General features: G+C 49.8%; 1 protein-coding gene and 1 pseudogene across 8 annotated transcripts in view; both read left to right on the forward strand.

The window, feature by feature from the left end:
- Positions 1-17,461, forward strand: part of LOC148013666 (uncharacterized) — an 82,212-nt gene that overhangs the window by 48,081 nt on the left and 16,670 nt on the right. For 2 of the 8 annotated variants that reach the window (XM_087668258.1, XM_087668259.1), the window contains one exon: positions 3,079-3,178. The exons of 3 other annotated variants lie outside the window; for them this stretch is intronic. Coding sequence is in view for 3 of the 5 variants with exons in the window: in XM_087668252.1 (XP_087524378.1) it covers positions 3,496-3,582 (87 nt within the window). In the remaining 2 variants the exon portion in view is untranslated. Of the gene's footprint in view, positions 1-3,078; positions 3,179-3,475; positions 3,583-3,622; positions 3,646-17,461 lie in introns of those variants that run through there. 3 more of the 8 variants (XM_087668252.1, XM_087668253.1, XM_087668256.1) reach the window with 2 other exon arrangements.
- On the forward strand, positions 316-3,069 carry LOC148013667 (uncharacterized; annotated as a pseudogene).

Genomic DNA, 17,461 nt, shown 5'->3' on the forward strand with positions numbered 1-17,461 from the left:
TTGTAAGCCTGTCTCCACCCCATTAGAGACTGGTTTTCATTTCTCTGCTGAAGGTGGCAGTGGTCCATGTGATGCTACCTCCTATGAGTAGGCAGTTGGTTATTTGCTTTATCTATGTCATACTCGGCTAGACTTGTAGTATGTGGTTTCTCAGTTGAGCAGATACATGGACAGTCCCACTCATCACCATTGGCATGCAGTGAAATGTGTCTTCAGGTACATCAAAGGCACGCAATACTTGGGCCTTCTCTACAGGGCTGATACTTCATTTACCATGCATGAGTTCACTTATAGTGATTGGGTTGGTTGCCAGGATACACGCAGATCCCATAGTGGCAATTGTTTTATGCTTGGTTCTTCTTGCATCTCATGGTTCAGCAAGAAGCAGACTACAGTTGCCACATCTTGTTGTGAAGCTGAGTACAGAGCAGCTTTCACAGCTACAGCAGAGTGTGTTTGGCTACGGAAATTAATTGCAGATCTTCTGGTTGGTCAGATAGCTCCTATCGTCATCCATACTGACAGTCAGAGTGCTTTGGCTATAGCACGAAATCCAGTGTTTCATGCTCGCACAAAGCACATTGAGGTTCATTATCATTATGTGAGAGAGAGATGGTCAGACGGTGACATCAAGTTGTCTTATGTTCCCACTGAGGACAACTTGGCAGATCTATTCACTAAGGCTCTTCCGCAGCCTAAGTTTGAAGCTTTTCGACAAGCTTTACACTTGGTCCCTTTTGTTATGTGATCTGCCTTCTCTGTACAGTCTACAAACGCCATTTCCAGCAGGAGACAGCCTCAACTAGAGGACAACGATGTAGACAACAGGTCTGGGATCACATTCCGTCCCTCGTCACAGAGGAGATGGGATGCTCCCTCCTAGCCCCCTTCACAATGAAGCAACTAGAGGAGGCTTTCCATACACAAGATGGGCAGAAATGCCTAGGAGAGGATGGCCTCTCTAAGGCCTTCTTCACTACCTACTGGGAAGTAATGAAGGACCCCTACTAATGGCCTTCCAGTAGATTTCCACTTCATGACAGATGCCATGGAGTCTTTTGGCAAGCCTTATCAGTCTTCTCCCCAAAGGGGGAGACCGGTTGGAGCTTTCCCAATGAAACCGATCACCTTATTGTCAATGGAGTATAAGGCACTGGTAAAGATGATTGGTAGGAGACTACGCCCCGTGCTTCGAGACATCATCCATGACACACAGACAGGCTTTGTCCAGGATAAGGGAATCCCAAACAATGTATTCACCTTCTTGGAGGCGACAAAGTGGACTCAGCACAATGGGCAGAGACTAGCCGTACTTCTCTTGGATTTTGAGAAAGCTTATGACAGGGTGGACTGGGATTTCCTGGAGGGCACCATGCTGAGGTTGGGTTTTCCCCAGGTTTGGATTCACGGGGTCTCCGCACTTTACAAATCGGCCACCAGCAGGGTTCTCATAGATGGTAGGTGAGGGAAGGAGTTTCAGCTAGAGAGATCGGTCTGGCACGGCTGCCCCCTGGCCCTGTACCTGTTCCTACTCTTTGCAGAGGCAATGTCTCACTTTCTTAGGTCACGTGTGAGCGGATTACGCGGCCTCCAACTTCCAATGAGAGCGAGAAAACTGAGTTGTTAGACTTAGAGTATGCAAATGATACATCACTCTACATAGAGGACGATGAGTTGATGCTGGAGAGAGTGAGAGTGGCTCTTGAGATATTCTGTTCTGCAGTGGGAGCGAAAATCAATTGGCGAAAGTCACTTGGTTTTCTCACAAACTTGAACTCTAGCACAGAGTGGGGTGTTCACGTGGGATTTAGATGGGTGAGCGGAGGGCAGACCATCCGATACCTAGGGTTCCAGGTGAGACTCGACATCACTCTCGCCCAGCACTTTCTTCCAGTCCTCGATTCTATTCGGAGGAAGCTGACCTACTAGAGCATGCCAGAGAGCCTCAGTGGGACTACGGAATGCCTGGTCCTACTGTGTACATCAGGTCTGAACATATGATTATGTCCATTATTTGACATCTCTTCATCTACCAGTGGGGCTGCGTACAGCTGCTTTTGCAATACGTGCTTTTAATGCAGAAACAGCTCGCGCTCTGGAAAATGCCAGAGAACATAATCTGGCATTGATGTGTCTGCAATGGTGGCGAGATGCTGTGGATGGCATATATAAAGGCCAGATGCTGGAACATCCTGTTGTTACGGCATTGGCTTCCGTTGTGAAAGAGCACAGGTTGAGTAAGCATTGGTTTTCTTGTATTATAGATGCTAGACAGTCAGACCTTGAGACAGTGGGAGCTCCTAGGTCAATAGCAGATGTTGAACAATATGCAGAAAATACAGCCTCTGCACTGCTGTATCTTACTTTTGAGGCTGCAGGAACACATTCAACTGTTACAGACCATGCTGCTTCTCATGTAGGAAAGGCAGAAGGCATTGCCGTCCTGCTCAAGGCTACTCCTCATCATAGTCACTTCCGGCGCACCTATATTCCTATAGATGTTGCAGCAAAACATGGAGTATCACAAGAAGACATATACAGAATGAGGTACAGTGAACAGTTAGCTGATGCTGTGCTGGGAGTAGCAGCAGTAGCAAATGCCCATCTTCAGAAGGCTCGTGCATTGGCTGGAACCATACCACAAACAGCAGTTCCTGTTCTGCTTCCAGCTGTCCCAACTGGGATACTTGTTGATTCTCTGAGGAAGGTGCAGTTCAATGTTTTTGATCCGAAACTAGCACGGGGAATTTATGGGGTTTCACCTCTGTGGATGCATGTGCAGCTCAAGTGGCATCCTTTTCGTAACAAGTACTAGTGGGGTTCAGCACAAAGGGAGAAGACTGGTGATTTGAAAATGCTGTGATATTAAACATTGTTAATTGTACCCTGAAGCTGCTAATTCTAAGGGTACACAATAAACAGACATTATCCGAGAAAAGCACTCTGCCAAAGATATTTGCATCATAAATTCTGCCCTCTTAATAATAATCCCTGATTGATAAGTTTGCCGGCATGGCTATTGTAGTGTTAATTCAAGCTGGATACTTCTGCAGTATGTTTAAGGGGAAGATTTTGTAGGCACAATTCCCTAAGCATATACTATCAACCTAATTGGAGGTGGATGGGTGCATTGTTGGACAAGCAATTCTTACATGTATAAGCACATTGTCTGCACCAGGTTAGTTTGTGTAGAGACAGTTATGAACTTGCAAAGTCTACCTGTGGTGTTTACTGTGATATTCACGCCTATCAATTGAAACATGACAGGCATTGTGCTTGTGAATCGTTCTTCTTGCAATCAATTGAAACATGACAGTCATTATGCTTGTGAATTGTTCTTCTCGCCTGTGCAAGTTGTTGATTTTTTGTTTAAAGCTCTCTTCTTTTGTCTGTCATATGTGGTGGTGGCACCCACAATGTGAGGTGTTCCCCAAGACTGAATCAACAGTTGCTTTTAATGTGGAACATGAACAAGTGCTTGGATGAGGAGGATGAATGTTATTTCCTTCGGATTATCTACACAGACAAATTGGAGTGGTTGTCCTTGCAGTGTATCAATGCTTTACCTTGTCCACATTCATGGTACCATAATCTACTTCATGATTTGTGCTCATCGACAAGATAATATGTCTGCATATTTTAATGGTAAGATGATCACAATTATTACTAGTTATGACAGATTAATGACATCCCATTCTTTATAGAGGAGACTGTTGTAGCGCTCAAGCATAGAGAAGGAAGTAGAAGCGGTCCCCTGCTGGGTGCCAACGGGCCTTTTGGAGCACCACTTTCCACGAGCCGACCAAGTGCAGTAACAAAGAGGAAGAGGGACTGGAAACACGAGAGTCCGCATTAAGGACATGCCACCAGGAGGCCCGAAGCCGTGTATTACCATGGCGGAGCCCGCTGTCCTCAAGAAAATAGCGGGCTATGATGGTCCATGGGTGATGGTCCACACACATGGCACGAAAAAGGGACCAGCGGAGAGCTAACATATGAGTGTGTGCATCCAAAATAGCTCCTCCACCCATGCGCTTAGGGGTACATGCGTGTGACCATGAAATCCAGGAAATGCCGGCCTGCAGTGAATCCTTCTTCCACAACATGAAACGGATGGGATGAGTGAGGGCCTTCAAAGTAGTAGGCGTCCATGGCAACAAAGGCAGGAAATAGGTAAGCATCGGAAGCATGATTGTCTGGGCCACTTTGAGGCGGACATGGAATGGCCACGCTTGTGACTTCCAATACATAAACTTCGCCGCCAGTTTTTGTGAAATCCAGTCCAGCAGGTCTTTTGGCCGTACATCCACCCCCAATGGGTATCCAAGATGCCTGACAATGGAGCCACGGGAAACCACCTGGCCTTGCCAGCCTAAGGACTGCAGATCAGGCTCCGTACAACTGAGGATGGCTGACTTAAGGGCATTGATGCGAAGGCCAGAGGCCTGACCAAAGAGTGTCCAAACATCTAATGCCTTGCGAATGTTGTCCCTATCCGCCTGCAAGATCATAAAGGTATCGTCAGCCAAAGATTGGCTAACGAAGTGCTGACCCAACGGAAGAGACAGCCCGGCCAGCTGAGCAGATGCTGCCATGGAGGATAACATTGAAAGGACCGGGTGAGTCGCCAGGGCAAAAAAGAGCGGGCTCAAAGGACAATCCTGTCTGACCGAGCGCGCAAGGACAAATGGCTCTGTAACTCCACCATTAAGCATAACTCTGGAGGAAGCCTCATCACTAATGGTGTAGATCAGTCGGGACATGCGGGTACCAAAGCCCATAGCCGACATGAGGTCTGCAATGAACGACCAGTCCACATAATCAAACGCCTTTTCCAAGTCCAATTGGATCAATACCACTTGCTGACCGGAGTGCCGCGCATAGTCAATCGCCATTTGCACATTTAAGATATTATGCAGAATGTTGCGGCCCTTAATGAAGCCATATTGGAGAGGATGCACAATAGCTGGAAGGTGCTTGTGAAGCCGATTCGCCAGCACTTTGGAGTAGATTTTATACATGGAGCCCATCAAAGAGATTGGTCTCCAGTGTTGCAACTTTGACGGCGAAGGGACCTTTGGAATTAGTTTGATAAGGCCTTCTTTCCATGAGGAGGGCATGACCCCCGTTTCCCACACTTGCTGAAACATGGCCACCAATGGCTTCACCAACTGCGTGGCCGAGGTCTGAAAGAATTCATTAGTGAGACCATCCCAGCCAGGACTTTTATCATTCGACAAGTGCAACAAAACGTCCATAACCTCTTCCTCGCAAATATTCGTCTCCAAAGCGGCTTGCATATCAAGTGGAACCTGCTGGCGGACCAGTTGATAGAAGACCGAACGGGCATGCGTAACCTGGCTAGAAGGCGAGGAAGAGGAACCAAGGAGTTCCATAAAATAGTTTCTGCACATAGTGACAATGGTTTGCGGATCCGTGACCATGCGACCTTCCGAATCCTGGAGTCTGGTCATATTTTCGCGAGCTGGAGACGCATGCAAGGCGCGAAAGAACTTATGAGACTGGCAGGCACTGTCTTGCATTGTGTCCATCAAGTTGTGCAGCTTGGCCTGTTGATAAGATTTCAACTGAAACACTTGAATAAGATGGGCCAACCGCCTCTCCAGAGACAGCAGAAAATCATCATCAGGGGAATCCAGGAGCAAGGAACGGACCAATGCCAGCAGGTCTTCTGCTGCATGTCGACGCCGGCGACAAAGTGAGGCATGATGGATCCCATACTGGCGAGCAACTCGCTGCACATTGGAGAGCAGTCGTGCAAATGAAGGCAAGCCCTCCGAGGCGAAGTCCAATAAGAACCTCTCAATCAGCTGCTGCATATAGCCCTGGAAAATTGAATGCTTCAAATAAGAGGAGTTGAAACGTAAAGGGAGCCTATCCAGGAATTGCACAAAAGGTGCAATAGAGAGTGCTCGCATCTCAAGCTAGAGGGGGAAATGGTCCGACAACGCATATTGCCGCAAGACCTTCATCTCCAGCATCTCGGGAAGAAAATCATCGCCCTGCATGATATATATTCTGTCCAGTCGCGACCAGGTAGTTGCATATTGTGCGGAATGAAAAGTAAACCCTGAAAAAGAAGGGTGAAGCCACGACCAAAGATCTTGCTTGAGCACGTGCAAAGCAAAGGAATTCCACACCCGGCTTTCCGGCGTATCCATTACCGAATGCCCTGAAGTGGACTGTGAAGAGTCAACACACATATTGAAATCGCCCATCAAGAACCCCCTTCGGCCGAGTGACATGGAGCCTTGCAAAGTGGACCAAAGATCCCGTCGGGATGCGGGATCATTCGGAGCATAGAGGCCCAACAGCCATAAAATCTCTCCTTCAAATAAGACTTCGATCACCAGAAACCGGCCCTGCACATCATTTTTAACAAGGACAGGCTGATATTTCTCATGGACAATCATCAGCACGCCCGAATAGTGCGAAGCATGAGTCCCTGCATAAAACAGACGAAATCCATGACAATCTATCACTTTCCCTGCTTCACCGTGACTTTTGTGCTCAACTGCACACAATACATCCCACTGGTTCTCGTGCAAGACGGTCCACATGGCATGTTGCTTATGGCGAGAGCAAATGCCTCGCACATTCCACGTGGCTATCTTCATGTATTCTCAAAGAAGGAAGTCAAGAACGAGGCGCCTGCTGCCTCGATTTCACCTTTTCCGCGAGAGCATCCAGGACACCCTCATCCAGAAAATCAGCCAATACAGCGAAAGAATTCTGGCGACCTGCTTTGGAGGTAGAAGGGAAATCCACTACCTTGGGAGAGGGGCGGGGATAACGCCGATCCCAGGGTGTAATAACATTTCCTTTGGCATCGAACGCCAGCTTGGCAGGTGGGCCTCTGGGGCCGTCGGTATAGGCTCTCCTTGGAGACTGATTGCGAGGGCCCGACGGGGCCGTAGGACGCGCAGCCTGCTGTGGAGTGGGCATGTCTTTCCGGCGCGTATACGTGCGCACGGAATCCTGGGAAGCGGGAGGCCCAGGATCTGCCAGGCCTGCATCCAACTTTTTACCTTTTTTAGGACGTGCCTCAATCCAATCAGTGCGACCGGAATCCACACTCAGGACCTGTTGTTTGCCTTTATCCATGACATGAGGAGACTGAAGAGCTTCCTGGGGCGTGACATCAAGCACCATGTCGTCCTTGGGCAGCGCAACCTGCGCATCCTCCGAAGACGTCTGCTTTTCAGGGCATTCAGCCATGAAATGCCCCAGTTTTCCACATGAAAAGCAGTGGCCCGCAAAGTTGCCCCATTTTAAGCGAAAATACAAAGGATGCATGTCCGAACAATTGAGGCGAAGCCACGCGGGCCTTTTTCTGGCCGTGTCCCAGAGCATGCATAAACGGTTGCGGTTCATGGCCCTGAGGCTTGGGGGAACCAGCACTGTTCCCACAACTGCCATCGCATCCTTCAACATGGGCCAATAGACCGCCGGACAGTTTTCCACCTCCACCCACACCGGGCATTCGCGTTGAAGCAGACGCTGGAAGTCGGCCATGGGGCGCCATGGCACAACATGAACCAAGCGGCGATCAAAGAATAGCGGCAACTTGGACAGGAGCTCAGTGCGATGGGTTTCTGATTTCAGCAGGACCTCATAAAACCCGCGAGGTCCAAGGAAGATCTCCTCAACCGACTCCCCTTGCAAGAGATGGTGCAACCACTGGCGAATGTGCGAAAGCACTGGGATCCTGCCAGTGAAGAAAAGTATAACGGCACGGTCATAGAACACCGAGAAGGATCGCAAGACTGATTTGGGGTCGACCGTGGCTTCCAGCACATCATCCGTTCCCGCAACAGAAAAAGATTCGGTATTATGCTGGACATAATCACCAAGCAGAGTATTGGCGAAGTCCAGCAAATGCTCCCAGTCAATTTCCTGCGAATCCACAGGATCAGAGGCCACTTGCGCATAGGAGCGTTCCGGAGGGCTCATTGGCTCATCAGGCGTATGCTTGGAGCGTTTGCCGGCAGGCGGCTGTTCAGAAGTCGGCGGTAACTCCTCCGTGCATGGCACCATATCTTCCGGCTCCTCTGCATCGGAATCAGGGCCAAGGGCTGCCACCGTCCAGTCAAGAAAGTCCAAATCCAGGCCAGCCATACTGCTGTCTTCACACGCGTCCTGTCAGCCTGAGTCGTGGCCTGTCCCACGAGCGCGTGTGGCAGGGCGCAACCCTAACGGTGCATGGGCCTGAGGGTGGGGCACAGGTCTGGCAGTCGACGGCAGCATGGGATAGTCGAGGGCGCAGGGCCGGGGCCTCGCCAGCAGAAACCCTAAAACTCAGAGGGCAAACGAACAAAAACGGGTGCAGAGCTCACCATGCAGGCGGGCGACAACAGGGCAGGGGCCGCTGGCGATGGGCCGACCAGTAGCGGGGCGAAGGACCCAGCTGCGCCCGACGGAACAGGACGCCAGGGGGAGCCGCGGCCAACGGGGCGTCAGGGGCGGGCAATGGGTGACAGGCCTGCAGGCGACGGGCAGCTGCAAGCTCAGGCAACAGGCGACGGGCGATGGGCGCAGACGACGGGCGAACCTGGCTATGGCGGCGACGGGCGCAGACGACGGGCGAACCTGGGCGGCGACGGGCGCAGACGACGGGCGTACCTGGCTATGGCGGCGACGGGCGCAGACAACGGGCGAACCTGGGCGGCGACGGGCGCAGACGACGGGCGAACCTGGCTATGGCGGCCCGACAGACGACGCGCTCCCCAAGCGCTCTCTCTCTCTCTCTCTCTCTCTCTCTCTCAAGTGGGTGAAACGAAATACTATGGAACAATGCACTTCCATATGTATAAAGCCCCCAAATGGGGATGATAAGATCTACCTCTAATAAGCCCTTGGTGGAGATTAGAGAGCTTTATAATTTTCAGGAGTGCTAATAAGCAAACCTTCTTATCAAAGTTGGGATTGAAGAACTTGAGATTAAACCCACATTGATTGTCAAATACTATATGGCCACAATAGTGAACTGCCATCTTGAAAACTTCACATTTAGTTTTCTTAGTTCAGGCTTCTTGAGGAAAGCAAAGATGCTTCCAATGTTCTTCACAATGAAATACATAAAGACATCATCCAGGAAAACAACAAATTTTCCTAGATATAGGCTTAAGACACTATCCATAAGTGTCATGAATGTTGCAGGAGGATTAGTTAGGTTGAAGGGCATTTAAAAAACTCATAATGATTGAAAAATGCTTGAAAGATCATTTTCGGCACATCCTTTTGTGTGTACTCAAACTTGACGCTACCTTGACCTCAAGTCAATCTCATTAGTGTATCGTTCTTCTTTAAGTTGATTAAATAACTCACCAACACTAGGAAGTGGATACTTCTTTTTAGTTTGCTTCGCATTTAGATCACGATAGTTTATGCACACATGCACAGATTCGTATTTCACTGATAATATTGGTGAAGCACATGGAGAACAAATCGGTTGAATAAATCCTCATTGGAGATTATTAATCTATCCATTGCTTCTCCACTTTGTTAGTCTCACTCATCTGTATACATCTCACAGTGACTAGTACACTAAGTAGTGATCTCATGGCTAACATAGTGTCAGCGCAGTACCTTGGATGCATGTTGAATACATTCGAGATCCACTACATACGAGAGCTGTCCATAACTGGAGGAGCGGAGGTGCTACCTCCCCCTTGAGCATCAGGCAATACTCCAGACCCTTGCTTTGCTGAACTTGAGCATCAGGCAACAAGTGAGGATGGTTTGCCAAGTCATCCTCTTCCATCCATTTGGCATCCATTGGTGAATAATTCTGAACTCTCACCAAGTATCTCTTGGAAACTTTACCTTTGACCTTTCTTTCCTTATATGCCAAAATCTGGTCAGGTACCAAAATCTCATCTAGCTCCTCAACCTCAGCTTGAATTTCAGCAGACATCATCACCATGAAAAGGCCTCAACAAACTGACATATCCGTTAATGTGGAGGTAATTTTAGGGGATATACCACATCGTTGGTCTTCTCCAACACCTAGAAGGGCTCATAGTATCTCATACTCAACTTGGGATACAATCTTTCTCTTCCTTTCATTTTTTTCAACCTTTTTTTTGCAAGTAAAGTGTGGCTGATTGTATTACTCAAAGAAACTGATTATAACGGCGTACTGATGCTCAAGAGACAAGCTGGAGCTGATGAAAGTCACAGATGTATCATGTATACAAGCCTTTGAAGGTGGTCTGGGGGGGATGCGGGCAAGAAGCCATGGGAGGGGGTGTGTATTGTCATTTGGGGTTGGCTGCCTGCATCATGAAAAACAAGTCCTGGCCGCCCCAAGTGCGCATGAACTGACATCGGAACTCCTGACGAGCCCTGGCCTTGCCCTGCACTTGATCATATCGGCTGCAGAGGGAGTGGATGATGGAGGTCCAGAGCTCTGCTAAGGTCACATGTACCGAAAGTCTCTCTCTGTGGATAGCTTCTTGACACCGCGCCTTCCAGATATGCCAACCAGTAAGACTTCCTATGATGTCCCATACTTCAGAGTGGTCTGCTGTGGGCTCCAATACCTAGCGGATGGGTAGAGCCTCCAAACCGACCACTGCACGCGACCCTGCCTCGATAATGAATATCGTGTCCTGTATCCCGGCCTCATATAGAAGGTGATGGCCCTGGTTGACCGCCTGCCAGCAGAAAGCTCCCCATGAGATACATCCAAGCTTGGGTGCTATACGGCAAAGGATGCTGCATGCTCCTCTCCACACGAGCTGTGCCGCCTCACACGATCAAAGGCAGTGCTTTGGGGTTTTCAGAGGTTGCTGTATACAGCGTTTACAACCTTCCTCCTGCATCTGGGCAAGCCAGCTTTCCACCGCCAAGCCTCCATGTGCCACCAGTCATAAAAAATATGATAGCCTCCTCAGCCTTCAGCTATTCCATAGGCGGCGCCAGAAGATTCGTTGGAAAGGCTATGTGATGCTGTGCTCCGCCCAGTGTCTGCTATGTGATGGCGCCCACTCCATATCTTCTTGCATCAGTACGTGTTTGCCAATCCTAGCAGTTCATTGGATGCGGGTACTGAAAGGACGGATTATCGTAATGCATCAATCACACACAATGAATCACACGCAGAAAAATAACACAAATGCACAACAAAAAAAATGGAGGTGTATACGGCTTGGATGCGCAGCAACACAACACCGAGTCAACCATTGGCTCACTGCATCTAGATCTCTGTAGCATCCCCTTGAACCACTCCCTCCGTCTGGTCCAAGTCTGGAGCATTGGCCTCGTCTGCTAGAAATTGAAGCATGAGAGCGCACCGAAGTAGATCTAATAGAGCGGTCTCATGGTATCAGAGACAACTCATGGTCCGCCATATCTTTGAATCTCACCATCTGATTTGGAGACATACACGTGAAGATATCCTGTAGCTCCTCGTCACTCATCCCTCGACTCATCGTGATGATATAAATATCCACAAAGGTCGTACTCTAGGAACCTCGATGGCTTCTTGGCGACCGCAGTGGCTAGCCATAGCCACTCTCTTGGATCCCACTCTAGCTCATCAAGTTGCCCTCGATCCAGAGGTGCCACTCGTTGAGCTCTTGCCAAGAGACAAAAGGGTCCAGCAGCCATGTCTTCCCTTGAAGGCCAATCACCCGGATCCTCTTCCATGAAAGGACAGCTATCCCCTCATCTTGCTGCCCTTTGTCAAGAGCCAAAACCTCCCCCTCCTGTATGGTGAAGAAAGTAGGGGTCCTTCATTACTTCCCAATAGGTAGTGAAGAAGGCCTTAGAGAGGCCATCCTCTCCTAGGCATTTCTGCCCGTCTTGTGTATGGAAAGTCTCATTTAGTTGCTTCATTGTGAAGGGGCCTAGGAGGGAGCATCCCATCTCCTTTGTGATGAGGGACGGAATGCGATCCCAGACCTGTTGTCTACATCGCTGTCCTCTAGTTAAGGCTGTCTCCTGCTGGAAATGGCGTTTGTAGTAGTCACTGGCAATCTCCATCACCTCATCTGGGCTAGAACGAGTCCTCCCATACTGATCTTGAAGGCTGCGCATCTGCTCTCCTGAGGTGTGAGGCTGGTGCACCTGGAAAAACTCCCTACACATCGTGTCCCCCTTCCACGCGCCCAGAAAGCTACTGAGGTTTGGAAAGAGAACTCCGAGCGCCTATCCTCTAGGCTAGCAATGGCTGCTCGCGCGCGCACATCCTGTGCGTGGAGGGTGGAATCCCTTGGTGCCTCTTGTAATAATCTCTGCGTGGTTGCAAGGTCCCGTCAGAGTTCTCTCTCTTCCTCCCAGCTCTACTGCCTGGCCTGTATGGCTGCCTCTAGGAAAATACTCCTCGACTCGGCTAGGACCTCTGCAACCTCCTCTGCAATCCGGTCTCTCTTGCCCCACTCCCTGGTCCAAATTTGCTCTATCTATCTCGTCATCTCCTTTCTCCTATAGATCGAGTCAGGGATATGACAGGATCGTGTGTAGGGTAGATGCTAGGGGATCAAGTGTTAGGAGAACTGGGCAATGATCGGACAACGTGGTGCCTGCCAACTGCCCAATCCGGCCTCTAGGAGAGCCTCCCCACTCTCCCACATAAAACCTATCCAACTGCTCCAGTAGGACTCCACCTAGCTAGCTGTATCCCCGAGAGAAGTCCAGCGACCTCTCCCTCCTGTGGAAGGGAGGGTCTCTCTAGGCATCACGTGCTCCTTCTGCCAGTAGAAAGATCTCCCATGCCTCCTGCTCCCCCCTAGCCATGCCTTGGTAGTTTCTGTCTTTGCCCTACTGGCCCTCCAAAGCCTCCAGGTTGTTGAAGTTTCCTCCAATGATTTAGGAGTCCACCTCTGGAAGTTCACCCACGATCTCCACCCAGAACCTGCTGTGCGCCCTAACCTTCGTAGGGGCATAGACATTGAAGACTCAAAGGCACAAGTCCCCAATATCCAATCTGATTCATAGAACCCTCCGTGCCACTATCGTCCCATGGTCTCGTACACAGGTGGTGAGACTCGGGCCAATAGAGATGCATATGCCTCCACTCCTGCCGTGGGCCACTCGATCACATCCCTCGGAGCTCTCCACTGTGGAGGGGCTCGAAAGATAATGCTCAAGTGTGGGACCTCGGCACCAGCCCACCAATTAATGTCCATCATGCAACCATGCCACGGTTGTGCAAACAATGCTAGTCCTTCTTCCATCCATTGGGAGATGTGGTCCACCACCTGACTCTTCAACTTCTCTATCTGTGTTATCGTCCAATCGCCTGAGTGAGAGGAATGAAGGAAAAAAGCGTAGTTTGGTCCATCTAGTGGTGTTAGTAGATGGACCTTGCCCCTCCTTGACTTACGAACCATGAAGATCCCCACCTTTAGAGGTACTGGGAACTCTCCACGCTCCACAACTCTCAGGTAGGACCATGGCCCATTGCGGAAGAACTCTTGTGGCAATAGTTGCGTATGTCTCGGGAAAGTGTGACGGGCGGCAGGGGCAGATAAGCTGGTGGCTGTGTGGGAGGGGGAAGACTGCTAGTGTGAGGAGGATATAGGTGTGTGTGGCTCATCACCTCCTATGGGAGGAGGGGGGTGGGTCTGGGGGGAATCACTTGAACCGGGTGTGGATCAGGGGGGGGTGCTCGGCAGGGGAGGCGGTGGGGGGGGAAGAGGATCGAGGGATGGATGGAGGTACGTGGCGGGTGTGAGGGGATGCCTATTGGCCTAGGAAGGGGGGTTTGTGGGCCAAGGTCAATGGGGGGGGGGGGCATGGGATGTGGGTGTGGGGGCTGTGGGATCTCAGGTGAGGTAGTCTGTGGCTCGGGTGGTGGATGTGGGGGACTGTGGTCTTGCTGGGTGGGGCAGGTTGCGGAGTGCTTTGCCAAGGGGGCGTCGCTCGCCCTCATGCTCCCTGCTGTTGAGACTGCGTTTGAGGAGTTGGTTGTGGCCCCCTTGCCGTCTCCCTCTCTGTCATCTCTGAACCCGTGTGAAGGCGTCAACGTCCAATTGTGGGCCTATCGGAGGAGCCGCCTTGGCTCCGAAATGCGTACAATTTGCTGCGTGATGCCCAAAGTCATGGCAGCGCAGGCACTGCACTGGTTGCCCAATCACAATGACCTGCTGCCTAAAGGAGTGACCTCCTACCTCAATCTCCAGGAACTTTGGTATATTCTGTGTCTTTCATGGCCACTCGTACCTTTGGGAAGAACTGTGTGGAAAAGTTGTCCAAAGTCCTCCACTAACTAGCGGTACTCTACCGCCAGTCCTGGGAAAAGTAAGGTGACTGGATATCTGAGAAATCTGTTATGGAGTGCAAATGTCTCCACTGTGAAGCCACTATACCAAGGAACCATGTAAATGACCCCCTTCATGGAGGCATAGGATGCGCTCTTCACTAGCTCACAAGCTGTATCCGCAAAGGTGTGTCGAACCATGAAGATCCCTTGGCCCATGAGGACTGCCTCCACGATCTGCGTTGTGCCATTGCGTAGCGTGGAGTGGAGCTAGTCTCATAGCTCGGCCCTCGATGGGGAGTGTCCAACGACTTGACCAAAGAACATTGTTTCTTTCAACTCCAGCTTTGTGGCATGGACGGCTAAGAGCTGTTCCTCACAGAGGATGATGCGCAAGGTGTTTGACTAGGGGGCACTTGCAGAATGTGCCGGCGTTTGACCAAAGGTTTCCATTGCGCATCCCTCCTGAGAACCTGTCTATGATATTGTTGTGCTACTAGAGGGGGGGAGTTTCTGTAGGGGGAGGGAGTAACTGGAGGGGGGGGGGGGGAGGGGGGGAATTGCTGTTTCCCCCCGCTCCCCCCTAGCAGAGGGGGTTTGGCGCAAGGCCTTGCTTGGCTTGGGGGGGGGGGGGGAGTTGGTAGGGCGGATGTGCTTTTGGGCCGTGGCAGGGCGACGGCCGGGCAGGGGTCACTAGGCGGAGGCGACGGGCAAGGGGCGACGGGGCGGGGATGATGGCCAAGGGGTGGGGGCACACACGGGTGCGGATTAGGGGGCGAGGGCGGAGGCCATATGAAACCGGCCTGTTCACTGGAAAGGGCGGTAGTGTACAACCAAAATACATAAATGCTTTCACCCAATTTACAGTTGTCCACTTCACCTGAACTTAAAGACACAGAATCAAGAAGAAATATAGGAAGCTAGAATGCCCCTATTGCAAAACAGACACCCTATTGGCCCCTAAGTCAGGCGCCCCTTGCGGTATTTCTTTATTTTAAAAAGAGAGAGTACAATGGGCTGTCTTTCACCTATTCTGGGTGAAATTCGGCAGCATAACAGTACAATTACTGACCCAAATCAAATTGACCAGAAGGGGAAACTCTGCCCAAGTCAGAAACTTCTGGTTGGAGTGCAGAATTGACCATTTCAGTCTGCTGAAATTACTGGTTGAGACCTGCAATTCTGCTGTAATTACTGGTTCAGACCTGTTCTGACACCTGTTCTCAGCTCATATTATTCCCTGCACTGTCTTGCATCATCTGTGCCACGTGCCCCTTGATTCTGACATCAATTGGGCTCTGAAATATCCTCTGAACAGTCCAGAATCAGTTCTGGTTTAGTGCTGTTTCAGGCACTTGCTTGGTGAGGTTAACACCCTCACCTGTCCCTGCTGGGAACTGCAAACAACTGCTCCTGTTCCTGAGGAAAGGAGGCTCTTGCCTCATGCAAAAACAACATATTCCACACAGCTGTACCTGAATCAGAAGAAGGGCCCTTGATTCTGCAGCATAACCATACTGTCAGGGGGGGAGAGAGAGAGAGTAGGAAGCAAGCTCAGCCCTCTGTGCATCATAGACAAGGTAGACCAGCTCTCAAGAGCTCTCCCATCTGCAGCCATCCATCTCCCTTTCACCCAATAAGCCCCCCATGCATTGAAACTCGTTTTTGTGCTGCCCTCTCTCTCTCTTTTGGGGGTTTATGCCCAAATTGTGACACACGGCATACATGTAGCAATTTTCCTGTTTAAACCTTTCGGTCTAAAATTCTCCATCCTCGGTTCAAAATTTGACCTCGGCACAGACCAGAGGATTAATCCTCGTGCAAAAATGAAGATAATGACGCGAATAGATTCAGAGGTCCAAAAATAGTAACTCCCTAAATTTTAGGAGTTGCTTCCATTGCATCCCACTGGTCTTCTGACCATCTTTGCAGACTATGGCTACATCCAAATTTGTAATGTAGCTCAACTGAAAGTCAATTTCCACTGATGACACCACATGGACTAATCTCTTGCAGATTTGTCCATCTTCACTTTGAACTGATGACACCACATGGCCTGTTCACTGGAAAGGGCGGTAGTGTACAACCAAAATACATAAATGCTTTCACCCAATTTACAGTCGTCCACTTCACCTGAACTTAAAGACACAGAATCAAGAAGAAATACAGGAAGCTAGAATGCCCTTGTTGCAACACAGATACCCTGTTGGCCCCTAAGTCAGGCGCCCCTTGCGGTATTTCTTTATTTTTAAAAAGAGAGAGTACAATGGGCTGTCTTTCACCTATTTTGGGTGAAATTCGGCAGCATAACAGTACAATTACTGACCCAAATCAAATTGACCAGAAGGGGAAACTCTGCCCAAGTCAGAAACTTCTGGTTGGAGTGCAGAATTGACCATTTTAGTCTGCTGAACTTACTGGTTCAGACCTGCAATTCTGCTGTAATTACTGGTTCAGACTTTTTGTGACACCTGTTCTCAGCTCCCTGCACTGTCCTGCATCATATTCTGACATCAATTGGGCTCTGAAATATCCTTTGAACTGTCCAGAATCAGTTCTGGTTTAGTGCTGTTTCAGACACTTGCTTGGTGAGGTTAACACCCTCACCTGTCCCTGCTGGGAACTGCAAACAACTGCTCCTGTTCGTGAGGAAAGGAGGCTCTTGCCTCATGCAAAAACAACATATTCCACACAGCTGTACCTGAATCAGAAGAAAGGCCCTTGATTCTGCAGCATAACCACACTGTCAGGGAGAGAAAGAGAGAGAGTAGGAAGCAAGCTTAGCCCTCTGTGCATCATAGACAAGGTAGACCAGCTCTCAAGAGCTCTCCATCTGCAGCCATCCATCTCCCTTTCACCCAATAAGCCCCCCATGCATTGAAACTCGTTTTTGTGTTGCCCTCTCTCTCTCTTTTGGGATTTTATACCCAAATTGTAACACATGGCATACATGTAGCAATTTTCATGTTTAAACCTTTCGGTCTAAAATTCTCCATCCTCGGTTCAAAATTTGACCTTGGCACAGACCAGAGGATTAATCCTCGTGCAAAAATGAAGATAATGATGCGAACAGATTCTGAGGTCCAAAAATAGTAACTCCCTAAATTTTAGGAGTTGCTTCCATTGCATTCCACTAGTCTTCTGACCATCTTTGTAGACTATAGCTACATCCAAATTTGTAATGTAGCTCAACTGAAAGTGATTTTCCATTGATAACCCCACATGGACTAATCT

This window comes from Lygodium microphyllum, chromosome 26 (genome assembly GCF_053477565.2).
Source record: "Lygodium microphyllum isolate KBCC chromosome 26, Lygodium_microphyllum_v1.1.10, whole genome shotgun sequence".
Classification (NCBI taxonomy): Eukaryota; Viridiplantae; Streptophyta; class Polypodiopsida; order Schizaeales; family Lygodiaceae; genus Lygodium; species Lygodium microphyllum.